This window comes from Cebus imitator, unplaced genomic scaffold (assembly GCF_001604975.1).
Source record: "Cebus imitator isolate Cc_AM_T3 unplaced genomic scaffold, Cebus_imitator-1.0 Scaffold495, whole genome shotgun sequence".
Lineage (NCBI taxonomy): Eukaryota > Metazoa > Chordata > Mammalia > Primates > Cebidae > Cebus > Cebus imitator.
The window spans coordinates 816,575-842,498 of record NW_016107810.1 but is presented as its reverse complement, the minus strand read 5'-3'; the positions used below and the strand labels follow the sequence as shown (position 1 = coordinate 842,498).

General features: G+C 64.0%; 1 protein-coding gene across 3 annotated transcripts; it reads right to left on the bottom strand.

Moving 5' to 3' along the window:
- On the bottom strand, positions 1-23,820 carry PWWP2B (PWWP domain containing 2B). Of its 3 annotated transcripts, XR_001820328.2 has the most exons (4): positions 22,623-22,800; positions 13,804-15,467; positions 10,571-10,688; positions 88-782 (listed from the first exon to the last, which is right to left on the bottom strand). XR_001820328.2 is itself a non-coding variant. In XM_037733138.1 (3 exons), the coding sequence occupies exon 2, from the start codon at positions 15,359-15,361 to the stop codon at positions 13,820-13,822; it is 1,542 nt and encodes a 513-aa protein (XP_037589066.1). In that variant the 5' UTR covers positions 15,362-15,467; positions 23,718-23,820; the 3' UTR covers positions 1-782; positions 13,804-13,819. The 3 variants fall into 3 exon arrangements, 2 of the variants coding, with proteins under 2 accessions (XP_037589066.1, XP_017369051.1); XM_037733138.1 differs by lacking the exons at positions 10,571-10,688; positions 22,623-22,800 and adding an exon at positions 23,718-23,820 and having other exon boundaries at positions 1-782; XM_017513562.2 differs by lacking the exon at positions 10,571-10,688 and having other exon boundaries at positions 1-782.
- Positions 23,821-25,924: the final 2,104 nt, after the last annotated feature.

Genomic DNA, 25,924 nt, shown 5'->3' with positions numbered 1-25,924 from the left:
TTTTCTTTCTTTATTCTTTTTGGTCTTTAAAGTGACAAAAGGGAGGAAAAGGAACGCGCTCTGACAAAACAGAGCAAGTTTCTTCTCCTTTCACTGTTGAAGCCCGGTTTCCTGGGGGGGCCCTTCGCCTCCTCCACACAGTACTGGTCACTTGTAGCAGCATCTGGGGGACAGGTGGCCTTGCAGGCCGGGTGCCGGGTGCCAGTGGGACCCACCATCTGGGATGAACTGGGAGCGGGAGACGGCGGGCGGTGCACAGAGACCCCGCACCTGAGGGCTGGGGAAGAACCCCACACGTGCAATTGGGATTTTCTGAAGCCTGAAGGAGACCAAGCTGAGCCTGCGAGATGCCTGTGTCTGGGACCCTGAGGTGGGGCACAGCCGCCCACACCAGCAGCTGGGTGAGGCTGGGGTGCCAGGCCTGGCTCCCCCACGGGTCCTCAGTGTGCAAGGCAGCAGGCAAGGCTGGGGCGGCAGGCCCACTTCCTCCACGGGACCCCAGCCCACCAGGCAGCAGCAGCAGCCAGCATGTCACGAGTTCCGGCTGCCTCCTGAGCCAGGGCAGCCACAGGCTGAGTGGCGGGAAGAAACATCCTCAGCGGGAGGAGCCGCTGGGCTCAGGGTCATCCCCTCCCTGGACACACCGCTGGTCCCGGGGGCCTCACGTCAGGCCGACCACCATGCCCAGTGGGCTCTGCCCGCAGCCGGCCGGAAGGCTGGAGGAGTCCCTGGAAGGAGGCCGGCAGCTCCAGGACGGCAGGTGCACCCTCATCGTCGCTGACCTCGGGAGAAGCAGAAAGAGGCAGAGGCTAATGCAGGGTTGAGTACAGGGGACCAGCCCCTTGGGGTCTGAGCACCAGGCCAGGGTGCCTCTAGAGGGTCTGAGGCTCACCCGGGATCCCCAGAACCCCCCAGCACCCGCCGGCCCTCGGCGCTCCAGTGTCCCACCTCCCTCAGTGCCCACAGCCCGGCTGTGCTGGGGGAGACTGCAGGGTCTTCCTTGCTCGGGGATTTGGACCACAGGACTCGCCCTGAAGTCCCGAGGTCCACAGGCCCAAAACGCCGGGCTGCAGAGAAGACAGCGGATCCGGTGCCTTGTGGCCTCTGGTGGGGGCTGATGGCCATGCCTGTGCTGGGCTCATGGTGCAGAGGAACCCCCATGCACGACTGCCTGGGGGCCCTCGCGTGCACTGATGGCCCCGTGGAGACCCAAGCCTGGGGAGGAGCCCCAACCGCCCTCCACCAGGACACATCCTCACACACAGGGGGTGGTCCCAGGGTGGGAGGGACGGCGAGGCCCTGAGAGGAAAACCCTTTCCCAGGTCTATGAGGGGCCCCAGGCCTCAGCCTTGCTTCCAGCACTCCCCACCTGAGCCCACACAGGCCCCGATGGCCACCCCTGGCAGAGAGAACTGGCTGGACAGATGGTCCCCTCAGCCCAGAGACCCAGGGCCAACCCTGGGCCCTCAAAAAGGCAGCCCCCAAATCCAGCAAACGGAAGGACAGACACTGTCAGCCTCAGTTCTCCACCAGCCAGTGGGCAGAAAGGGCGGGGACAGGAAAGGGAGCAGAGCCTGCGGAAGCCCAGGGCACAGGGGTGATGCCAGCCCCGCCGCTCCTCCTGCCAGGAGGGAGGTGCCCCGTGGGCCCTGCCCGACCACAGCAGGGCAGGAGGGACCTGCTCCATCCCGGCTCTGCTGAGAGGCTGCTGCCACTTCCAGTGCTGCACTCACGGAAGCCCGAGCTGCCACGGCAGAAACTGCAACCACCCTGAGACCACCATGCTGTGAGGAAACCCAGCGGCATGCAGGGAGGCCTGGAGGGCACCTGCAGGTGTGTGCTGTGTGAGCCCGAGGGGGGTGGATGTGTGAGTGTGAGTGACGGGCATTCCTGAGTGACAACATGGCAAACACTTCGAAGACAAGCACCAAGCCAGGATCAACGCCGCAGAGAAAGGGCCGGCACCACCTGTCATCCTCGACACAGACGGGCCGAAATCATTCATATAAACACCAAGTCTCCAGTTAGCCAAACACAGTGTGTGTGTGTGTGTGCGCGCGCGTCTGTGAACAGTGGAGATCTCAGCCTCATCTTCATAGAAAAAGGCCGTCACCAATGTCTAAATGGAAAACTCAAGAATCAAGGAACAGCAGAAGTACAAGGTCTAGAAATATGAAGGTGGATTCCTGTCATTACACCCTACATGTGACCACTGGACTTTTAAAAGCTGAACGTTAGGCCGGGCGTGGTGGCTCATGCCTGTACTCCAAGCACTTTGGAGGCCAAGGTGGGTGGATCACCTGAGGTCAGGAGTTCAAGACCTACCTGACCAACATGGTGAAACCCCGTCTTTAAAAAATAAATAAAATAAAAGCTGAACGTCACAGTAAGATTGACACACACACAGATGAAAGAGGAGCTGCATTTTGGACCATCTCCCCTTTGTATCCAAGGGGCTGCAGGAAGCTGAGGGTCTCCATAGAGAGTCCAGCACAGCCCTGAGCAGTGGTGGCCCAGGCTCTCCCCACGCTGGTCCCCAGGCAGCCCCTCCGCTCAGGTGTGGGGACGGCCAGGACCCACCCTGTGCCTTCCCCCAGGGAGCCGGTGCAGGGCCAGCAGGTGGGGTTCAAGGACTCCTCTGCCAAGACCCAGCCTGCCCTGGCAGGGACACCGGCCTCCCCAGGCCTTCCAGCACAAGGCCACACCCGGCCCAGAGAAGACCCTGGGCAGGAGGAGTGAGGGTGACCCCAGAACATCTCTTCCCAGCTGCCCTCAGCTGAGCTCAGTGCAGTGATGCCAGTGCCCCAGAGCTGTGGTGCTTTGGGGCACGTGCCGGCGCCAGGCAGTGGGGAGGGAAGGGGTGCGTGTCCGATCTCCGTCTGAATGGGTCACGATCCTGAAGGTCGGAAGGGGCTGCCATCTGCCATCACAACACGGCACACACAAACAGGCTCAGCCCCTCCATGCCCCGGGGTTGGGGAAGTGACCTGACCCCATACGGAAGCCTGACTTTGGGGTACACAGGAGGACCCCTATTTCCTGACCTTTTGCATCCCAGTTGCCCTTGGGGGCTCCATCACAGCCTCCTCACCCAGAGCAGCCTCCATCCCGGGAAGCACCCCCAGCCTCCGGGGAAGCCAGCTGGAAGCTCTGGAGTGTCACAGACAACACAAGTTCTCAGCTGTCTCCAGAAGGGCCCACACCACGCTGCAGCATGTGGAGGGCACTGGACCCTTGCCACACACACACCAGAAAGACCTAGCTGGGCCCCAGATTAGGAGACCCTCCCACTCCAGGAGATCTGTCCACCCAGTCCAGGGCACAGGGGAGCGGGGCGCGTGAGAGGCCCCACCTATGAGTGCTGCGGCAGCCCCTCACAGGGCACGACCTCCGGGCTTCTCGGGAAGGGGCCAGCACTCTCGTGAGTGCATGCAGTCATGGGGGTGCCCGGTGCCCACCTGTCATGCTCAGGAGCTCTGTGGCTGGGCAAAATATGACACTCCAGGAAAGATCATGTGTGTGTTTGCTGGTGGCCTACTTTCCTGGGACCCCCGCCAAGTAACACCCCCAGGCGGCAGCCCTTGGGGACCAGGTTGTTGAAGACATGGGGCTGTTCTTCCTCTGCAGGTGCTCCCAGGACAGGGGTGGACACGTGGTCCCACAGCAGCACTGCCTGGACGGCTGCAGAGACCCTCCCAGGCCCCGGCTGCAGCAGGGGTGGTAGGGGTGCTTGTGGGGAGACACAGGGGTCTGCCTGAAAGCGGGGCCGCCTGCCCTCAAACGCCCGGTGAGCAGAGGGAAGCCCCAGGCCCGGCCCCCCAGAGAGGATGAGGAGGGCATGAGGGCAGCAGTGCCCACAGCCCGGGTGGTCAGGAGGACAGGGAGCCTCAGGGAACGAACACCAGGTGGGTGCGGCCACGTGTCTGGGCCCCGTGTGCCTGTGACGTGGCACCACGGGGAGCCCCTTCTCTCAAAAGGTCAAGGAGCAGGGCCTGGGCCTGAGGCAGGGACCCCACGAGGCCCAGGGCCCTGCTGGCTGGGTGCAGTGCCCCGAGGTGGCCGGGTCTCCTTCGCCAAGGACCGCAGTCAAACAGTACCACCCTGGCCCTGGCCCAGCTGCCCGGCCCCAGCCCTGATCACACTCCCTGCAGAGAGGTCAGGCTGCGTCCGTACCTGGCCAGGCAAGGGCAGAGGCTGGAGCAGACGCTGCACCCGCACAGCCTGGGGCAGGGGTTCCTGCCTGACTGGGCAGCCACTGCATTCCTTGCCTGGTGGAGTCACCACCTGAGGGCCCCGGAGATGTCCACAGGCGGACTCGGCCAAGGTCCGGGACCTGGGAGGTGTGGGGTCCAGCGTCCTGGAGATGAGATTCGCAGTTTTCGGATGCACGTGGGGTCCTGCCTGGGCTGCGGGCACCCCGCCTGGCCGAGAGTGCACACGGGGTCCCGCCTGGGCTGCAGGCGCCCCGCCTGGCCGAGAGCGTTCTTGACCAACAGCGCCCTGCACCCAGCTCACCTGATCTCTGCGGTGCTGGGGGGCTCCTGAGGACACAGTGGCCAGCAGGACCCTCCTGTGCCCAGGCTTGGCCGCTACCAACAATCATAGCACCCACAGCTCAGCCTCGGTGCCTTCACAGCAGGCGGGGACAAGGGGCGTCCCACACACAATTTTCACTTCGACAAGCACCCAAGTGCTGCCCCTCACTGCCCCCAGACCAGGCCCAAGCCTGGGGGTGCCAGACCCAACCCAAGGCCATTCAGCAGCTGCGCTGTGAGGCCAGACCTGACCCCCGGCGCTAATGTCGCCGAGAGGCTGGAACAGAGGCCCCGAGACCAGGGGCTCAGAACACAGGCGTCTGCTCTCCAGCTCCAGTGGCTGCAGGTCTGAGAGCAAGGTGCAGACACAGCTGCGCCCTCAGGAAGCCGAGGGAGGGCCCTTCCCCCTTCCAGAAGCTCCTGGCTTTCCTGGGCTCATGAATGCGTCCCTGCGAGCGCCACCTCTGTCTCCGCAAGGCCGTCTCTGTGCATCTCTGACTCTCTGTGCCCAAATCTCCCTCTTCTCATGAGGGCACCAACCATTGGATTTAGGACCCACCCTCATCCAGTACGACCTCATCATAACTTGATTCCATCTGCAGAAACCCCACTTCCAAGTAAGTCCGGTTCACAGGGACTAGGGTGGACCTGAACATGTCTTTTGGGGGACATGATTCAACCTACTATCCCACCCCAAGACGGCACAACGGAGGCCGAGGGCAGTCCCGCCCCAGGGCCCAGGACAGCACCGTGCACGCTGGCACCGGCAACAGGGTGTCTGTTTGTAGGAGTGGTGTGTGTGCAGGTGGGTAGGTACCGGAGCGCGCGGGGTTCAGGTGCACGTGCATACATGGGAGACCGCAGGCATGAGTAAGCAGGTACAGATATGTGTCTGAGTACGGGGTGTGGGCACACATTCACGTGTGTGCGTGTGTGTGCGTGTGCACCTGTGGGCAGGGTAAGCAACAGCCAGCGAAAGGCCAGGATCCCACCGAAGTGCAGGACTTTGAGGCTTCAGAATCTGAGAGATGAGTGAAAATCGGGGAGCTCACCACTGAGACACCACGTGCCGGTGAGGGGTGGCAGAAGAGGGCCCCGCCTCTGGAAGGCAGCCTGGGGTGCACGCAGCATTTGCACAGTCCATCAAGTGCACAGGCCCCACAGTCCCGCAGAGCCCAGGAGGCTCTCAGAAGCCGGGCTGACGCGGCCCCAGCCCAACGCCGGCTGAGAGCTGCCAGGGCACTGCCAGTGACTCCTGAGCAGAGCCACGCGTCAGCGCCTCAAAACCACGAGGCTTCACTGTCTCAGTCCCAGAATAACGTCCTCCGACCCTGCAGATTCTGTATGGGAAGCGGAACAGTCCCCTGTGCGAAACGTTTGCCGGAATTAGAGCTGGTCACGCAAATCCATTCCTACAAAGACCCTTTTCCGTTTCTCAGGAGGAAAGGGCAGCGGTGAGAACGCCGCCCGAGCCACCTGCTCCACGGATGACAGGGAGGTGGAAGCTGCCCCTGGAATCGCAGCGGCTCCACATAAGTGTCCTCCGGTCCCCGGGGTCCCTTCCAAACTGCTGGCGAGTCAACAGGGACTGGTCAGGAGGAGGCTGTTTGCTGTGGCACAGTGGGGTCCCCGCCACGCCTGGAACCCCTCTGTCCCCCCCTTCTAATGCAGCAGCACTTTATGATTTGAAGGAGGCTCAAATCAAAGGCAACCGCACCTCCCTACCAAGAAGCACGCAGCTCCAGGAGATCGTTAAGGCTGCCTGGCCCCTCTCCATCAACAGCAGCGTGACCTTTGGAAATGTCGGTAAACATCCATCAGCCACTGTCCTCATTAGAAAAATGCAGAACGGGCTTGAAAGGAAACAGCCTGGATGGGCCCTTCGTCCCAACAGCAGCAGGGGCCTTCCCTCTCCCAGCAGCAGAGGCACCAGCTCAAAGGCCGAGCAGCCCTGGCCGCTGCTCACGTCTATCCTACCTTCCCGGCGTGGCCCTCGCTCGCAGAGCTGAGCTCAGCTGCTCCCCCTCCATGAGGCCTCCAGGACACCAAGTGGTCTCAGGGACCTGGAGGCCTTGGGGGCCCGCCTGCCCGGGAGCCCTCTGAACCCCCACCTGGATGTGCGGGCGGAGTCTCTCGCTCACCCACCTCTCTCCCACCCCGCAGTCTCTGAGGCCCAAAGGACACCAGCACCTCCCAGCCTGGGCCAAGCTCCTCCAGGTGAGAAAGCTGATGGCTCACACCCTCCCCACAGCCTGGAGAAAAGACTGGGACAGCCAGAGTCCCCCGAGGGAGGCGGTGAGTCTCCTGAGGGAGCCGGGTGTGTCCCACGGCTCCACACATCCCAAGCCCGCCATGCAGGAAGCGAGCCACGGGAAGGCCAGGGAGACCAGGACGGGAGTGGACCTGGGGCCGTGGAGGTGCCCACAGAAGCTTATCACCGTGGGTTTTAAAAAACGAGGCATCTCTAAAAATGGAGAGTGAATAAAACAAAGATGGCTGAGTGTGTTTTGAGGTCACGACTTTGCCGCAGACAGGAACGTGACACACACCCCAAAGGGCCAGACCCTGGGACGAAAAGACAGGCGGGGCAATCTCAGACATCCCTCAAGCCATCCGCCGCTCACCCGCGGGCACCCGCCCTGGCCGATGGAGTTAGGGGGCTGTTCTTCCGAGACTATCATGCTGTATCATAACACAATAATATTAGATTATATATATTTTCCATAACGTGACATTATACTGTTACGTTAAATACTTTGCGTACCTACATTAAATTTGATATATTATCCATATATTAACCTTCCCATCGATAGAATTGATCATGTTAACATTAAGAGTCAAGATTTCTGGCATCAGACACAAAAGCGAATCCTGTGTCGCTTAGAAAAAGGCTTAGAAACAGCAGCGGCCCAGGGGCAGGCAGCAGGAAGCAGGGCTCCCCGGGATGTGGCTGCTCCGGGCCTGAGCCAGAAAATGTACAGAGGGAGCCCGGATGATGGGGCGTGGCAGGGGCAACGCCGCCAGCAGGCTGCTGTGGTCACCACAGGACACGGGCGCCGGCCTCCGTCGGCGGACTCAAGATGGCACCGTCTGAGCACGGAAAGAGTAGCACTTGGGTAGGCTGAACCTATGTTAGCAAACACGTGCACTTTTATGAGACACACGTTCAGGAGGGACCCCTCAGGCACGCTGGAAGGGGCTCCGGAACCAGCCTGGCATCTGCCCCGGCCTCGTAAGGACCCCTCTGCAAGTGGGGCGTGGCCAGAAGCCTTGCTGCAGTGCCACTGAAAGCGGGTAAGGAAAGAGGCTCTTTTTGTAAGAATCCAGTGAGTGAATGAAGACTGTGGCCAGCACCTCGTAAGCCCTCATGAAAGAGCGTGTCAAAGCGAACACCGACGGTGGACGGAACCCCTGGGTGAACCCGACAGGAGACGGACTAGAAGGGATCAGGCTGACAATCCCAAGCCCAAACCCAACCCGGGGCCTCCAGGAGAGGGCAGCCTCCACCGCCCCGCAGGGGTCCTGCTGAGAGGGCAGCCCCCACCGCCCCGCAGGGGTCCTGCTGAGAGGGCAGCCTCCACCGCCCCGCAGGGGTCCTGCTGAAGGGCAGCCTCCACTGCCCCACAGGGGTCCTGCTGAGCCTCCACTCCCGATCCTCTGACCAGGGGCGCGTACCCTGTCCAGGGTGTGAAAGCCTGGTGGGGTCAGGGGCAAGGATTTGGAGTTGGAAGTGAGACCCAGGAAGCAAGACGCCTGGCAGCAGGTTCGAGTGGCATTAGGGCACCTCGCCAGAGGTAGGTGCAGTGCTTTTCTTTGAAGGCACAAATGGGCAGGGGCTTCCAGCAGCGTCCCCCCACACTGAGACAGCCCCCCATGTCCCAGGCACCTGACCCCAAGGAGCAACTCCAAACACCTGGCACCTGCCCGCCTGCCCCCCAACATGGCCTGGATGCCCAAGCCACCGGCCGGGAGGAGGTGGCAGGCACCCGCTGCCGGGAGCCAGGAGAGGGAGCAGAGCCTGAGGCCCCCGCAGCAGGCTCGGAATTACAAGCCTCCGTTTCCTTCTGGAACAAAATAATTACAACCTTCACCCGGGACCTGAATTTCCTGAAAGCAACGCAGGGAAGTCAGCTGAGAAACCCATCCTCGGAAGCAGAGAGCATTTTAATTTAGAGTTGGAGGAAGAGAAAAGCCAGTTTTGGGCAGGAGGCTCAAGGATGCTGTTCTAAAAGGAAAACGTAAATCAGAAAAGCCGAGGCCGCTTCCGCCCCGGAGACCCCAGCAAGCACCGCACTCGTCCACGTCCGGCGGAGGCTCTGCCGACTCCGCACTCCGGGTGCCACGCAGCGTCCTCATTATTGTCCTTATTTCCCAGGAGTCAACACGGTGAGGCTTTGGGTCGAAGTGGCCTGCGCACCTCAGACCCTTCGGGAGCGATGGGCCCCTCCCTTGCCCACAGACCCTGGGGCTGAGGCCCATCTCCACTACCACTGCCTGGGGCCTTCCCTTGCTGCGTGTGAGGCTGGGGTGACCCTGGGTTGTGCCCAAGCTGCCCACACAGCCCTGGGGACATGGAGTGGACGAGAGCCTGGGAATGCCACCGTCTGTGGCATCATGTTTGCAGTCTGTTTAAATGAGGGCTTCGAGGTGAGCAGCCTCTCCCGCGTTATCTACCGGTCCCGAGATGCCACCCGGGCACTTCCAGGAGGCAGAGGCCTTGTGCAGAGCGTGGGGCGATATGGCTGTGAGAAGGGGGTGCCTGGACCCCCAGGAGCTGCAGAGGCAAGATCCTCGCCGGAGCTGAAGGCGCACAGCCCTGCAGGCCTTGGCGCAAGCCCCTGCCACCCAGAGGCGTGGGAACAAGTGCCTGTGGTCTCAGGGCCCCAGTGTGTGGAGGCCACAGGAAACACGGGAGACAGGGGCGACCCCAGGGACACTGACCGTTCAGTGGCGCAGGAATGCTGCGCTCCCAGCTGCTGACGGAGGCCGTGCAGGGTACGGCCCTGAAAGTCCCCTGCCAGAGCAGGAGGGGAAAGGGCTGGGCCTCTGGGGCCACAGGACGCTGGACCCCTCCGGCCTGCACTGTCTGGGAGCCTGTGAAAGCTCGCCCCTGCCCGAGAGGCCGGGACACCAGGAGATCACTGAGTCCCCACTTCACAGAGGTGTCAGCCTCCAGTCCCCGTGTCAGCAGAGCACAGAGCCCCGGCCACGCCAGGGCAGCACAGGGGGTGCCTGTGCAGGACCAGAAGCCCCGTCAGCCTCAGAGCTCCCAGGACCGGGTGCCCTTGTCGGCCCTCACGACTCCCAGGACCAGGGGCCCCCCATTGAACCTCACAGCTCCCAGGACACCAGGCACGCCCCCCCCAACTGCTGTGGTGCTGGGGTGCAGGGACGGCAAGGCTCTGAACCCCTCAGGTCCTCCCCACAGGGCTGGTTGGTGCCACCCACTCCCTGCCACCCTCCTTCCTGCTCCCACATAGCGCACGTGTCTGGTCACCTGTCATCTCCACCTGCCTCTGCTGCTCTGAAGCCTCTGCCTCAAGTGCCCATTCTGTGGAGCCCCCCTTCCTGCTTTCTGTCCCACAGCATTGTCCGGGCCCAGGTTCCCCCAGAATATAGGTCCTGTCCCCAGTCCCTTGCCTGACCTGCCTCTGAGCTTTCACCTGAGATGCCTCCAGCCAGGCTGCAGGCACCTCCCAAGAACTGAAGCCACCCTGAGGATGGGGCCACCCCTGGACACCCGCCCAGCAACCCCCCACCGCCCCCGTCCCCATCCCTCTCCCTGTACTCACAGCTGGGGGTCATTAATTTATTTTTAAAGCCATCAGATGTTTTTTAAAGTTCCATTGACAAATAATAACAAGACCACCTCACTCCTCTGTCTGTCATTCTCCAGCAGCACCGCGTCCATGCCTTGGTCCCCCAGGCCCTCAGTCCGCCTCTGCCCACCTCCCCAAGCCCTGGAACGTGCCCTGCCCTCCTCCTGCCTAGAATGCTCACCCCACCCTCATCCCATCAGCTCCTGATTAGCTCACCATTCAGATCCTGGCTCCTGCCACCTCCTCCAGGAAGCCTTCCCAGATCCCAGTCCAGGCCAGGTTTCTCGCTGGACGCTGTGCTTCAAGGCCCTCTTCCCTTCCTTCTCAGCAGTTCCTGTGTGTGATTATGCACTAATTTGGGAACTGGTGATTCACAGCCCTCCCCATTCGGTCCCCCTTCTAGCCTGGGTCCAGTGGAGTGCTCGGCCCTCAGCAGAGGGGTGGGTGGGTAGTGAGAAAGAGACCAGGAAAGCAGAGACAGAACCCTGAGCCTGGAGGGGGGCAGGACCCCAGGCTGAGGCCCCGGAGCTCACACAGGAGAGCTGCTTTCGCCTCTCAGGCTCGGTGGCCCCCGAGGTGGGGGTGTGGGCAGGCGTTGCCTTCTCCAGGGCCCCATTCCTTGCTGCAGGACAAGCCTGGCCAGGCAGCTCCTTCTGGGCCCGAGCCTGCACGCTCGGTGCCTGCAGCTGAAGCAGGAGGCTGCTCCCAGGCACAGCAGCCCTGGAGCCCGGTCCCCACCGCCTGCCCCCACCCAGGACCTGGGAGTCCCTGTGGGTGCAGGAGAATCCCCAGGGAAAGGCCTCTCCTGCCAGCCTGAGGGTACAGTGGCCACAGGCCACTCACAGGCCCCCGGAGCCGGCCACGACCACCCAGGGCACACGTGCCACTCACTCAGAGGCGGGACCTGCTGTTACCCCAAGAGAGCTGAACAAACAGGCTCAGAGGTATTGGCTTGCTGAGGCCACAACAGCAGGTGACCAGCCGGGACAAGGCCCAACTGCCTCTATTCCCGCACGGGAGGCCGGCCCAGCCTTGGCACGCCTGGGTCAGGACCTCACACGGAGGGGCGCTCAAGTGCGCCACACAGCTGGGCGCGCGTCCTGGGGAGGCCCCTGCTCAGGCTGATGTGCTCAGCCCTTGTGCCAGCCAGGCCGCCTCTCAGCACCACTGGCCACGGCCCCTGTGGTCTGTGGGACATCCACCTACCCCACAGCTGAGCCTCCAGCACCCCCAACAAGCGGAGAGTGAGGGGTCTCTTAGGAGGAGATGCTGAGCTCATCATCCCTGCAACGGAGCAGATCTGGCTGTGCCTGCAGCGACCACCCCCTGACAGGTGCTGGGCGGCACAGACACCCACAATCCTCAGGAAGCTGCTGGGGCAGGTCAGGGTGGCCGGTGGGCGGGGACCGGGAGGACAACCTTCCCTGCCTGAGCTCAGCCCCCACGCCTGCCTCCTCCTCCTGCTCCCCCCTCGGGCATGGCCACCCCCACCCCACGCCTCTTTCAGCCTCTGCTGAGAGAAGTGCACCTTCAGGATGGTGTTGGCGGGTCCCCCTTCCCAGGAAAGGCAGGTCCCCCACATTACCCCTACAAAGACCGACCAGAGTGACTGCTGACGCTTCAAAGCAAACATGTCCTCCAGAGACCACCAACGCCACACAGGGCAGGACATCCCACGCCCCTTGAGATGCCAGCTCTGACCACGCTGAGCAACTGGTCTTTAACCCTTAGGAAACAAAACCAGAAAGCCGACCAGGCACATGCCGCTCTGCACTTTGGCGCTGAAGGGATCTGGCACCCCCACTCCCAGGGCAGGGGGCTGGTCCTGGCACGGGACCAGGGAGCAGCAGCCCTGGGGCAGGCACTGCCCCCCGCAGAGGCAGGCAAACCCGTCTGGTGAGATTTTTCTGCGCTTCCGGATAAACACAGCCGGCCCTGAGCCTGCAAGGCTGCGTCCTCCGCCACGGGCTCCCTGCCAGCCAAGGCCTCTGGCCTCACTTGCGGACCTGGGTGGGGCACACAGCCCGGTAAATGCCCAAGTCCAGAACTTGGGGAGGGTCCCCCAGGACAGCAGACTCGAGTCCTCTGAGCTTCCTCCGATCCCTTGGAGGACGGTGCCCCAGCTTGACAGACTCCCCCAGACTCAAGCCAAGAGGTGGCCCCCACCCGCACTCCCCAACATGGCACCTGCCCCACCCCTGCCCAAAGGCTCCAGAACTGACCAGAAAAGGGCCTGGTTCCTGGGGCAGGGGGAGCAGCCACATTTGTGCCTGAACAGCCGGGCAGCCTGGGGACCCTGGCTTGATGACAGTGGCCTCTCATCACTGCATTCACCCCAGAACCCCAAACGCAGGGCACAGCAGTGGAGGGCACTCAGCCACCCCACTCCCCACCCCCACCAAAGGCTAAGGCTGGAGGATTGTCACCTGGGAAACGGCAAGGCCTCTGGGCAGGCGGCCAGGGCAGACAAGGTCACCAGCCGTCACCCAGGCCTAGGCAGAGACTCTGCCCCTGCCCTCTGCACATAGCCCCCGGCCCTGGAATCTCTGCATCCAGGGGGCCATTAGGCCACCCAGCCAGGGAGAGGTGCACAGAGGGCCACCAGGTGCCCCCGCCCGGAGGGGACTCCCCACAGCTAGCCCAGAACCCACTGGGGAGGCAGGAGGGGCATCGGGAGGTGCTGGTAGAGTGGCCTTCAGATGCCAGCCAGCCCCTCGAGGGGCTCAGGGCAGAACCCAGCCCCTCGGCAGGCCCTGGATGCCCCACACAGTGACCACAGGGTCATGGGCGGTGCCCCCGGCCCCAAGAGGTGACACCCCCACATCTCCACACAGCATAGAGAATCCGCACAAGGCCTGGCTGGAGATTCTACCAAGCACTCTTGGGAGAGGCCAAGAGTGAGACACTGTCCCCAGGAACAGGCCCCCACACATGTCCTAGGCCCTGGGCGCCTGGCCACGCACAGCCCGCTGACAATGGAGTCCACATTGGCCCAGGAGGAAGATTTGGGGGGTCGAGGGGGGCAGGGCTAGGCCAGTCTGGGAGCTGAGGCAGGGGCTTCGTCTGAGGGTAGGAAACTCGCCTGGCCCTCCCTGATTTCATGTCCTGGACGGCTGATCCGTGAACAGGAGGAGGGAGAGGGTCCTCTCTGATCCTGGGAAGAGCAGTGAGTGTTTGCCCGCTGAGTAATTCAAGACAGGCCTGGGCTCTCCCTCCCCAGGATCAGTTGAACCACATCCCCACACATGAGAACCTCCTCTCTGGCACGCCTTTGAAAAATGGCTGCAAAGCACAAACTCGATTTGTGCTTTGTAATGCGCCTCGCGTGAATCAGAAGCGTGGATGACATTACCAGCGAGGGCAGCCATTTCCAGGAGGTGGGGGGCCCCCAGCGGCTCCCTGGGTCTCAGCGCCTGAACACATGTGTGAGTCCGGGCTGGCACACTCACCTGGTCAGGGAACCAGTTACGTTTCAAACTGGGTTAAGAGCTCCCTGATTTCCGGGGCCACGTGTCTCGCGGCATTGGCAGCCTCGGTTATAGCTTTCCGATACATCCCCTTCTTCTTACGGTTAAATCTCAGTTTGAAAAATTCAGAGAAAGGGGAGAGTTTTGAAATAGACAAGAATGACGTAGTCGGAGAACCAAACCACGAGACCTTCGCTTCTCGCCAAGAGGGCTCACCATCCTCCTTCTGGCCAAGGCTGATGCCGAGAACGCGCGCCGGCCACCAAGGAAAACCATGGATCTTACCCCACACGATGTCCCCCACGGCCACAGTCCTGCCGTCCTCTGTGATGCACTCGGACACGCTCTGCGTGTGCAGCCGCACCGTCAGGGGCGGCACCGTTGGGCGAACCTCTCTGGACGAGGAGGGCGCCGACGCGCCGTGGCTGGGCGACAGGTCGCCTGCGTCTGCAGACGTCCCTTCTGAGCCGGATGATCTGGCCTCGTCCAGGCTGTCGCTGCTGCACGCCAACTCACTGGCACAGTCCGCTCTCCCCTCCGGGCAGCTGACAAGAAAAGCCAGGCCACCGCGTCCCTGTGGACCTTGGGGACAGCTCTTGAGGTCGTCGTCCTCACCCGAACTTCCGGAAGACAAGTCCGCCAGCCCAGTGGCAGGGCCGTCCGCACAGGGCATGGGCGAGCTGGCCCGTGGGCACCCATTCAGCTCCTCCACCAGCTCGGCACGGTACACGGGCTCGTGCTCACTGTCCCCCAGGCGGTGGGGCTTCAGGCGGATCTTGGGGGGCGGCAGGTCTGTGCTGGGCAGCACAGGCCGCGTCAGTTTCAGCTTGGGGATGGAGGCCGAGGGTGCGCTGGGCGGCCGGTCCCGGAGCTCTCTGTCTGGCACCTCGGGGTCCTGGCTGCCCTCATCCTCTGGGGCCTGCTGGGGGCAGAAGGGCTCCAGAGAGCCGTGCACACGGGAGGGGATCTTGACCACCTCGCCCTTGCCCTGGGGCGTGCTGTAGGAGATCTTAATGACCGGGCTTCGGGGCACCTGCTCGGCAGGGGCCCTGTCCTCCTCCCGCCTCTCCCTCTTGCTCCTCCTGGCGGTGGCTGCAGCCACGGGGTCACTGCTCTCCAGCTCCTCCGGCTTGTGGAGCTCCCTGTCTGGGCCACTGCCCAGCCTCCTGCGGGCCCTGGGTGCGGCCGGGGGTCCGGGGCTGGCCTCTGGGGGGCTCAGCGTGCTCTTGCACTTCTCACACAACACCTGGCGTGGCCGCAGGCGGATGGTGCTCAGGATGAGGCGCCCCGGGTCTCGGTTGCGGGACAGACGCCGCCGGGTGCGCTTGATGGTCCTGGGCGGTGGCTGAGGCACCCACTGCTTGTACGTGTTCCGGAGCCACAGCGGGTGAGGGAAGGGGGCGCCTTCGAAGTACGGCGGGTATGGGGGCAGGCTTCCGGCGGGCAGCGGCGGTACGAGGGGCGGGGGTGGCTCAGGGCCAGCTGTCTCAGGGGACTGGACCCCTTGGGGAGGAGGCGGGGAGTCGGGCCCCAGCTGCATCACCTCTGCTTCCCCCTCCTCAGGGGCCTGGCCACGGCTGCTGCTGGCGGGGGTGTCATCGGCCTGGGGCAGTGGAGCCGAGGGAGGTAGGCCAAAGAGGCCGGACCTGGCAACAGGGAGAGAGAAAGCAGAGTGAGAAGGGACCCTGGCACAGCTGCCACCTGCACCCAGCCCTCGGAGCCAAGGTCCTGGACCCTCGCTCCAGGAAGTCTGGTCAGCAAGCCATGCCCTGAGGCCAGGGCCGTATTCAGGACTGCACACCGATGCGCACGCCCCTACAAATGTCCAGTGTTGGACGTGTCAGATCAAGGCATGTGCCTTACAAAGCCACGAGGCATGTGGCCTTGAGGCTAGCTGCTTCCCTGGCCTGAGAGAGGCACAGAGGGGCTGAATTTCAGTCCATGGCCTCAGGGGAAATGTGGCCCCAGGAGGAATGCTCTCAGGAAGGCTGACCTGGCCTGGTCAGGGGACTGGCTGCCTTCTGGCCCACAACCCTGGGCCCCTTGCTCACAGGCTCATCTGTTCCCTCTTTTCCTCTTTGAGGGGCTGGGGGACTCAGGGAAGACCCCCTGAGAATCAGGCAACCCTTCAGCTCCACATGCAAGTCCCTGGAGAATGCTGTCCTGCAGGACCAGGGTTCCAGGCTCGTGATGTGTATCTGGGGTGGGCCTGCGCGTGGCCTGGGGCTGAGCCCTCTGGAGGTGGCCCCGATGCTTCCAGTGACCCCGAGAGAGTCCTCATCTGCATCTGCCCACACAACCTAGAAGGCCCTCCTTGCCCGCCTGGCACCCCCAGGCCCTCCCCTGCTGGGTCACAGGATCCACAGGGAAAGGAGCACAAGGGGCAGGGGCAGCCACTCGCTGCTGGGGGAGCCACAGTTAAGGCCAAACACAGCAGCCAGCACCCCGGGGCTGCCACAGCCAGGACACCCATCCCAGCTAAAGGACTTCCCATCCTGGGACATGCTGGTCCACGCAGCCTGTATTTAACGGGCAGTGCCCAGCACTGTGCGTGGCTTTGGGGAATTCATCGTCAGAAGCTGGCGGGCCACGTCACTGCACAGATGCCCAGCTGCCCCGTCCTTCTCGAGGCCCAAATGCAGCCAACGTCCCCAAGCCCTGTCCTGTCCAGCAAGCTGCTGTCCGTGAGTCAGGAAAACAGTTCTGAGAACACTGACGTTACCACACACCACGGAAGGCATGTCCACAGAGTCCACGTGTTTCAACAGTGAGCACGTGGTGTAACACGTAACAAACGGGATGCAGTTTTCAAGACTGCTTTAGTTAAAACACAAAGAAAGAAGCAGACGGAGAGAACGGGACAGAAACGCACGACGGCACTGTGCCTCGCCAGGGAGGGCACAACGGCGGCCTGGAGCCCTGGCGGGGGGTGAACATGGGGCGGGGCTTCTACTCTGTGGTGGGGTGGCCAGGGTGAGCCCCACACATCCCATTCTCCTCCAACCAGGCACCACTGTGGTGCCTGCAGCCACAGGCTGGCATCACCGGAGTGCGGGCTGCGCTGTCCCTGTGCCCACTGTCTCCCAGGGCCCCGAGGCAGCCGTGGGAAGCAGATGCTTTGCTGCCTCCATCTCTGATGGGCTGACTTTCATGGAAATAGACATGGGAAAGGAGAGCTGGGCATATGGGCCCCAGGCCATAATGCACTGAGGCCAGTCCCAGGCAGTGCCCTCACCAGGTGCCAGTGCCAGGACCAAGGAGCACAGACCCCGTGCACCCTGGGCCCAGCAGGCCACACCTGGCCCCTCCAGCATTTGTGAGGAAAGTTTTACTCACACACAGCGTGGCCCCCAGGCTCCTTTACACGCTGTCTGTGAGCCAGGCCGCAGTGAGGCCACCCCATCCAATGACGTTCACTTACGCAAAAGGCTTGCTGGATGGAGCTCAGCTGTGGGAGAACAGCCTTTGCCCAGAGCCGGCCCCACCCCCACTCGGGGTTCTAGGCTGGTGTCTCCAACTCCCCTGGCCTCACGGCCAGGACTGGCCTCTGGCTCATCACCTCCCATGAGCACCTTGTGGGCATTTCTTTTTTTTTTTTTATTTTTTTTTATTTTTTATTTGAGACGGAGTTTCGCTCTTGTTACCCAGGCTGGAGTGCAATGGCGCGATCTCGGCTCACCGCAACCTCCGCCTCCTGGGTTCAGGCAATTCTCCTGCCTCAGCCTCCTGAGTAGCTGGGATTACAGGCACGTGCCACCATGCCCAGCTGAATTTTTGTATTTTTAGTAGAGACGGGGTTTCACCATGTTGACCAGGATGGTCTCGATCTCTTGACCTCGTGATCCACCCGCCTCGGCCTCCCAAAGTGCTGGGATGACAGGCGTGAGCCACTGCGCCCGGCCCTTGTGGGCATTTCACACAGCATGAGCATTCGGAGAACCACCATGTGTGCTCACACACAAGCACATCTATGTGAACACACTCACCTGCTGGTGCGGGCACCCTGAGCTTCTGGGCCAGTGCTTATGGCCCCTCTCGTTGGGGTGTCCCTACCAGAGGACAGGGGCTACAACAGTCAAAGGGAGGGCAACCCCACTAGGGCTGGGGACATGGCATCCTGACCACACGGGGTTGTGGACTGCCTGGGCTGAAGGCACCAGGAACCCAAGGACAGCGTGCAGAAAATGGCTGCTGCCAGGCCTGCTGGGGCAGGGGGGCTTCCCTGGGCCACCTTTCCCAGTGGTCAGGGGAAGCTGGTTGGCAGGAGAAACCATAGCCTGGATACCAGAGGGGACCCTCCTCCAGGGCCGCAGAAACGGCACCTGCCCCACCCCTTGCCCCAGGATCTCCAGGCACAGGCCAGGGGCTAGTCCCTTCCTAGGCAGATCAAACGGGTGGGGGACAGTCTGAGCTTTGCCATCCCCTTTGGGACCCTGAGTCACACCTGCATCAGTGCCCGGGGACCCGCCAATCCAGCCCCGCAGAGGCGGCCGGTGACCCTCAGGCAGCTGTACTTCCTTCCTGGAGCTGCCGCCCTGCCCAGGCCACACCCCAGTGTACTGGTGGGTAAACAGGGTGGGAACAGCTCACTCCCCAGGCTGGCATGGGTGGGGAAACCCAGCTCCGGGGAGCTTGCAAAGCTGACAGCAGGGTCCCCAGGCTGCCGGGACCTGGAATCCTGCTCTCCTTGAGCAACACCATGAGAGACAGATCACAGCCTCCCCATTTCAGGGGGAAGGGCCGGTGAGGCTGTGTGAGACCAGGAAACGTGCCCCCAGGCTGAGCGGTGGGTGCTGGCTGGGGTCTGCTGCCTCCAGGCCTGGGGGTGGCACTGGCACAGGAAGAAAGTGGCTTGTCTTGGACCCTGGGACCTGAAGGGTGGGGGCCTCTGGAAGTGCACAGGTGCAGCGTGATTCCACACACACACACCTCTAGGGACAGCCCCACCAGCCTGGCGGTGCCCCACAGGTAACACCGAGCCTTGGCAGGTGGGAAGAGGGGGTGGCCTGGAGCCAGATGAGCCTGCTGGATCCAGGCTGCCCTTTTAGGGCCCCCAGTTGGACACAACCATGGGGGCGTGACCTACCTGTGGGGAGGAGAAGGATGTGCAAGGGGCCCTGAGAAGGAGGCCTCAAGAGGCATCCTTGGGAGCTCAGGGACAGAATAAATAACCTTTGCTTTGAGAAACGGCTGGGGAAACTGAGGCAGGGGTGAGAAGCCCAGGTGTCTGTAATTGCAGAAGGGACCAGATCCCAAAGCAAAAAGTACGCCGGTGCCACTCCTAATGGCACGGCGGCGTCCCGGCAAGGACACGGAGGCCCTGGAAACCAGGCCTGAGGTCCTTAGCCAGACACAAGTGGCTGCGTCATTACTCAGCCATGGCCGCCCTGGGGCCTCGCCTGGGTGTCAGGCTCAGCCACACCCCCAGAAAGGCCCAGGCCTGAGGTCTGCCTGTGGCCGTGCTGGCAGGAGCGCTGCCCTGGCAGCCTGCCCGAGCCCCCTGCACTCGCTGGCAGCGCCTCCAGCCGGCTCCCCCATTCCACAGCCCAGGGCCGAGCGACGGCCTCCTGTCCTCCCTCCCGGGCCCACGTTCCCCCTGGACCTTTCTTCCTCACTCTCTGTGAGGAAAGGCCACCCCGTTGTGGCCTAAAGAGGTAAGGAAAACGCAGCTCTGCAGCAGGAACAGGCAGTCTCCGTGCAGCCCAGGTCAGCCCCGAGGCCAGCACCCAAGGCCTGCCTCCGCTGTGCTGCAGTGTGGGCCTAGAAAGCACCACAGTCTCCCCACAGCCCTGCAGACACCCACAGCAGGACCAGGCCAGCACTTGGGAAACAGGGCAGGTGGGTCAGGCCTGCTGGGGGCAGTGGGGCCACCCAGGGCCAGCTCTCTCAGGGGTTAGGGAAAGCAGGCTGGCAGGAGAAGCCACAGCCTAAACACTGGGGGCCCCACAATGGGAGCCTGCCCCACCCTGTGGGCACCTGCCCGACCCAGGATCTCCAGGGGAGAGCAGGTGGGGCCAGGTGGCCACAGCCGGCCTCCTGTGTCCTGGACTCAAGGGTGTATGAGCCACGGACATGGTCCCTCTGTAAGCCCTGGGGGGCTCTCCCCGTAGCACAAGGCCAGGCCCCCACCCCACGCCCTCCTCACCCACTCGCTCAGTTGCCACCCCCTTGAGACGCCTCCGAGACCAGCCATGCTGGCCAGGCGCCCTGGTGCCCTGGGCGGGGATGCACTAGGCCAAGGTCCCTCTCAGACCCCAAGGGCAGGGCACATCCCATCACCACCGCACCACCCGCTCAGTGGTCCCGGCCCAGGCGCTCCCCCTCAGCTGCTGAGCGAATCATCCCAAGAGCAGCCCCTGGCAGTGCAGCCTTCACATGGACAGGAGTGCCCAGGGCAGAACTCAGTGTGCCCTTCTGCCGGGACAGGCCGTGTCTGGGGTTCCTCGCGCAGAGGACTAGCCCACACTCGGTGCTTTGTCTGTCCTCAGGCCACCTCTCAGTGGGAGCCCCCCATCCAGGGTCCTCAACCAGAAGCGCACCCCCAAATCACCCAGAAAACACAGGTCAGGGCAAGGCTTGGGTCATCAAAACTGTGGAAGGAATCCCCACATTGGCCCAGATGCAAGGAAGACCACTGGAGGCTGCCTGCTCCGGGCTCAGCCCGCTTCCCGGCACACAGTAGGTACACAGTGAACTCACCTGGATGCACACACAGCCTGACCCCTCAAGAATCTTGCTTCAGATCACATGGCCTTCCGGCACCGGGCCAGGCAATTCCACCAGCCTGCCCGGCCCTGTCCCCTCTGCTCTATGAACGAGGGAGAGAATGTCATCTCCCAAATGGGCCGACAACAGACGCCGGCTGCCAGGCCCATCTCAACCCCGAATCCGGGTGCCTGTGTGAGCGGGGCGCCAATCCCGAGGGACTGCCCCGAACAGGTGCCTGGCTGCCTGCTGCCCGCGCTGAACAGAATCCGCAAAATGCCCGCGCTCTGGGACCCACAGTTTCCCTGAGGTGGGCGGACACCTGTCACAGGGCTCCCTGCAGCTCTTCTCTGAGTCAGCACCCACACTTGAGGACTGGGCCTCCACTGTCACACTCAGGGGATAAGGGCAGACACCATGCCTGAAGAGAAACTGGCACCTGGGAAGGCAGGACTGGAAACAGGAGCTCTGGGACTCAGAATACAAGGACGTAGAAGCGGCGGAGAGAATCAGGCACGGGGAGATGACAGGGACGGGCGAGGGGCAGGGGTCCTTCCAGGACAAGCCTCAGGGCCGGGGTCAGGAGCCTGCTCTACCTTCAGATTCCCCACAAGGACAAAGGGGCCAGCCCAGGGCACCAAGGGTGGCTGGTGAGTGGCTGCATCAGCAGAGGCCGGGCTCCCAGCTCCGTGGGCGGCTCTGGTTACAGCTGAACACGGCGGACAGGGTGGACACCCATGCATGCTACAGCTGCCAGTTCCCACGCCAGGGGTCCCATCAGACCTGGTTTTTTCCACAAAGGGGAGGCGGTAGTGTAGATTTGCAAACCAGGTTAGCCCCGGGCCTCAGGGAGGAGCGCCTGCGGCCACTGCAGATACTTGTCCTGTCCTGAGTCCGCGAGCCTGGAAATGGGCGAGCCTGGAAATGGGCGAGCCTCGGCTGCTGCTGCCCCTCTCCAGGGAGGAAAGGCCAGACACGGTGGTGCAGGTGTGGCAGGGGGGCGGCCCTCAGGACCAGGACCAAGCCCAACCCTGTCTGCTGGAGGAAGCTGAGGCCGGCGGTGGAGGGGGATGGCAGCCCCAAGTGTGGCTCCATCCTGCCCCAGACTCGCCGCGGTAGCCCACACGGAGCGGGCACAGCCACACGGGAGCCATATGTTAAATCACATGACTTGGGCATAAATGGCTCCTGGCACATCTAATGAAGAGATAACGTCTTCGAAATCATTGTGGCAGGAACATGGTCCTTCCTGCTAATTCATGTCGCCGGGTGAAAATCTGGGCTCCACTGAGGGAAAAAGTTGGGCCTTTAAAAGAAGAGCCTTTTCCGGCTCCCAGATTCAGAATAAAGCCGTGCAGGAGTGCGGCAAGGCCACAGCCTGATTAATGCCTAATCATTTATCTGGCGGCGGCAGCTCCCTGTCATGTGACTCCGCGCCCAGGAGGCTCCTCTGCTCTGCCTGGGTCCCTGCAGCCCCGCACAGGTGCCTCTCCGGAGGGGCTGCCCTCCCTGCCCGGTGCCCCCACCCAGGAAGCTCCCGGGGGATGCACGCGCGGCTCCCACAACTTGCGCGACTTCACGCCCCCGTGAGTCAGGGCTCCAGGGCCTGAAGCGGCTCTTCCACCGCACAGCTGGGCGCGACTGCTCTCCCCAGTGCAGACCTCGGCCGCGGAGTCGCTCCCGCAGCCCGGGGCCCGGGCCTTGGACGGGGCGCCCCCACCTGTGAGTAATTGCCGGGGCCAGGCCACGGCGCGCCCGACCCTCCCCCCTCAACGACAGTTCTGCCAACGGCGGAACTCAACAGTGTGTCTGAACAAAGAAAAGTGCGTTAATTACCGCAGACGCGAGGAGTTCCGGGACCCCCGCCCGCGCCCCCGCCGGCCGCCGGTTCTCCCGCCCCGGAAAGTCGCGACGACTTTGAGAGCCACTTTCCCCCCCACGCGGCGGCCGCGCTCGCGCGCCCCGAGACCGGGCTCGGCGGAAACCGAAAGCGGGCGCCGGGGCCGCACCGCCCTCCCCGCAGCCGGCTCTCGCGTCTCGGGCGGCGGCGAGTGTCTGGGGGGACCCGGGGCGCCCCGGCCCGCGCCCCCGCTCACTTCTTCGTGCAGTCCAGCAGGATCCCGGCGAAGCTGCGCTCCCCGCAGCTCACGGTGACCACCAGCGCGCCGTTGACGACCTGCTCCACCCGCACGGGCAGCCGGCAGCCGGCGCGCGGCTCCATGCTCCCGCCGCGTCCCAGGCCGCCCCCGCCCCGCCGCCGCCGCCGCCGCCGCCGCCGCCGCCGCCGCCGCCGCCGCCGCCGCCGCCGCCGCCGCCGCCGCCGGGTCAGCCCCGCGCGTGACGCCGCCCCGCGGCCGCCTGACGTCACAAAGCTCCGCTGGGGCGGCCGCCACCGCCGAGTCGGGCCGGGGACCCCGCCCGCCGCCGCGTCCCGGGAGAGCTGCGCCCGCACGCAGAGCTGGGCCGGACGCGCGCTGCGGACCCCGCGCTGGGGAGGGGGCTGCGCCCGGGCTCGCGGACACGCCGGCCGGGGACGTCCCCTGGCATGCGAGGACCCGAGAGCCACGCGCCCGGGGGCGGCGAGGGGCCCCGTCCTGGCGGCAGCCCCGGGACCCCGTCCCCCGCTCCCCGACCTGGGCCGCCCGGGCCCCTCCCCCTCCCGCGCCAGCGCCCGGCCCCTCCCCGCCTCCCTGCCCGGCGCACTCCCTCCCCCGTGGCCCGGGTGCCCCCGCCTAGGGTCGGCCGCCCGCCTGTCCTGGCAGCGCCCCGCGCAGGGCTTTCGTGGCCCCGGGCTCTGCGGAGAGGAAGTCCCGGGCGGCGCGCGCAGGAAGCCGGTGGGGCCGGGCGAGGAGACGCGGGGCGCACGGGGCAGCGGCCTAGTGTCGCCCTCGCCGCGTGGGGTCGGGACGGCGGGTCCTCCCACTGGTCTCGGCGCCTCTCGGGGGGCTCAGGGCCAGTCTGCGCGCCCGGGGGGGTGACTGTCCTGAGGCCTCTGTCGGGAGCGCCCCTTCGGGTGGCAGAGCCGAGGGGCCCGGCGCGCCTCCGCCAGTTTACAAAGGAAACAGCCTCCTTCCCCAGGGGCAGGGGCTCCCCGCGGGCAAGGAGTGGGGGTGACGGCGCCGGACCCTACGCCAGGACCCCGCAGTCGTCAAAGCCCCTGACTTCCTTCCCCAGCATTGGCGCGTCCGCACCCGGCTCAGAACACAGGGCCCGGCCTGTGGCAGTGACCTTGGCCCCGGGCCGGGCTTCTGAGCCGGGCTGGCCGCGCCTGACGGGGCTTGGAGGCGGGGCGGGAACCGCGGAGTGTCGGGGCGACCCAGCGCCGCCCACGGCTCCTCCCAGCCTGGGAAGGGAGGACCACCACCGCGGCGGCCGGGGAGCAGTCGGGCCCTGGCGCCGCTCGACCTCTCCCTCCGCCGGCCGGAGCCGGGGCTGAGTGAGGGAGCCCGCGGGGCCTGGGGCACCTGACCGTCCCAGGTAGTACAGGGGTGGGGACCGAGGACGAATGAGCCAGGGGTCTGGCCAGGGACAGTCCCAGAGGAGGCCTGGGGGCCCAGATAGCACCCGTCCTTCTCTGTGTGGACTGGGGCTCCCGCCAGCACCAAGCCCTTCCTGCACCTTCAGGCACCTCAAGGCACCCCACTGTCCAGGGTCAGCCAGCCCCTCCCCACTGGCCTCCAGGCCTGCAGAGCAGCCTGCCTGCTGTCCTGCCCACAGGCCTCCGAGTCTGCCCCCTCCAGGGTGGGGCTGACTTTGGAGGAGACATGCCAGGCAGCAGGGACCCCCTCGCCACCCTGACCCATGTTGGGCTCAGCGGCCTCCCAAGGCTGCCCACCTGCTTGGCTCTTCTCTCTGCCTGCTGGAAAGGCCTGCTGGGCACTGCCCTTCCTGGGCACTGGGGACGGCCAGGGTGGGGCGAATCAGCTTTCAGGCTGGTGAGGGCCAGCATGGGGTGAGGCTAATGCACAGAGGGCCGCATGTGGGTAAGGGGGTCCAGAAAGAGTGCCCAGGGAACTGTCGGGGGGAGCAGCAGCGTCCACCACAGCCCCACCTGGAGGCCACCAGGTGGGCAAGAGCAAGGGCTTCCAAGGTGGGTGGGAGGAGTCAGGAGTCCCTGCAGGGTGTCTGTGTGTGCATGGGGCTCCTGGTGACTCCCTACACCAGCAGGAGGTACAATTTAGGGGGGTCAGAGGGACCCACTTGTGGACTTGCTGGGCTTTGGGTGGGACCAAGGCTGGGTGGTGGAGGGCAGGAAGGGGGAAGAGGGTCTGGGGCACAGGGGGCCGGATGGATGCACCCCACAGCTGGCAGGTCTGGCACAAGAGGGGAAGAGGGCAGTGAGGGGAATGGCTGGTCCCTGGCACCTCCTGCCCCTCTGCCCCTGTGGCCAGTGCTATGTGCTGTGTATTTTTAAGTGAACTTGGAAGCTGTTTTTAAAAGCTGCTCTCCACTAGGTAAGGTATAAAAAAGACCATCTGCAGACAGGGAGACCATTTTTGCAACATAAATGGTGGGTGTTCAGGGCCCACCCCAGCAGCCCTGCCCACCCCCCCCGGACTTCCTCCCCACAGGCTTCCTGCCCGCTCCAACCCTCTTGTTTAAGAAGGCCATGGGAGTTTCCAGAGTCCCTGATTAAAATGCAGATGTCCTTGGGGGCCTCACTGGTCCAGGCGTCCCCTCCAGTCTGACCCTGTATTCGGGGTTGGGGGGCTGCCCCAGGCTTGCTGCTCTGAGCATCTCCCCAGGGACCACCTGCTTGTGCTGGTCAGTGAGTTCTGCCCAGTCCTGGAAAGGACCCTGGGTAGTGGGGCCGGTGCTGCCCACAGTGAGAGGACATTGAGCTGCCTGGCTGGGCTGGAGAGGAGCTTCAGGAGTGCGTCCCTAGCTGGGGCGAAAAGGCCAAGCGTGGAGAGATACCTCCGAGGTCTTCAGACTTCGTCTTCAAGAGACTTGGTCCTAAAGCCTTCATCCCCCGGCTGCAGGCACAGCCGCAGCAAAGTCTAGCACACACCCAGCTCGGGCGGCCCAGCCAGTCGGATGGGGCAGGCTAAGGGGACAGGAGACTGTTCTAAGCTTCCACTGGGGCTGGGGGTGGGTGACCAGAAGTAGGCAGGATGGGTCGCCTCAAGGGGTACAGTTGGGGAGGGATGGGCGGCTCGGCCTCCATGTCCCCTGAGACAGCAGGGGGGAAGGCGGGAACCCTGTAGGCAACCTCCCCTCAGGGTCTGCCTCCCCTGCAGTCCTTGGAGGAGCTCTGGGATTTGCGGTCCCCAGCAGGCTGGCTCACCGCCATCACCAGCTCCATGCCCGCCCCTCGTCTTTCAGGTCACTCGCCAAGCTCCGAGCTCAGCGGGCCCCACTGACTGCCAGACCTGGACCTGCCCAGCACTGTCCTGTG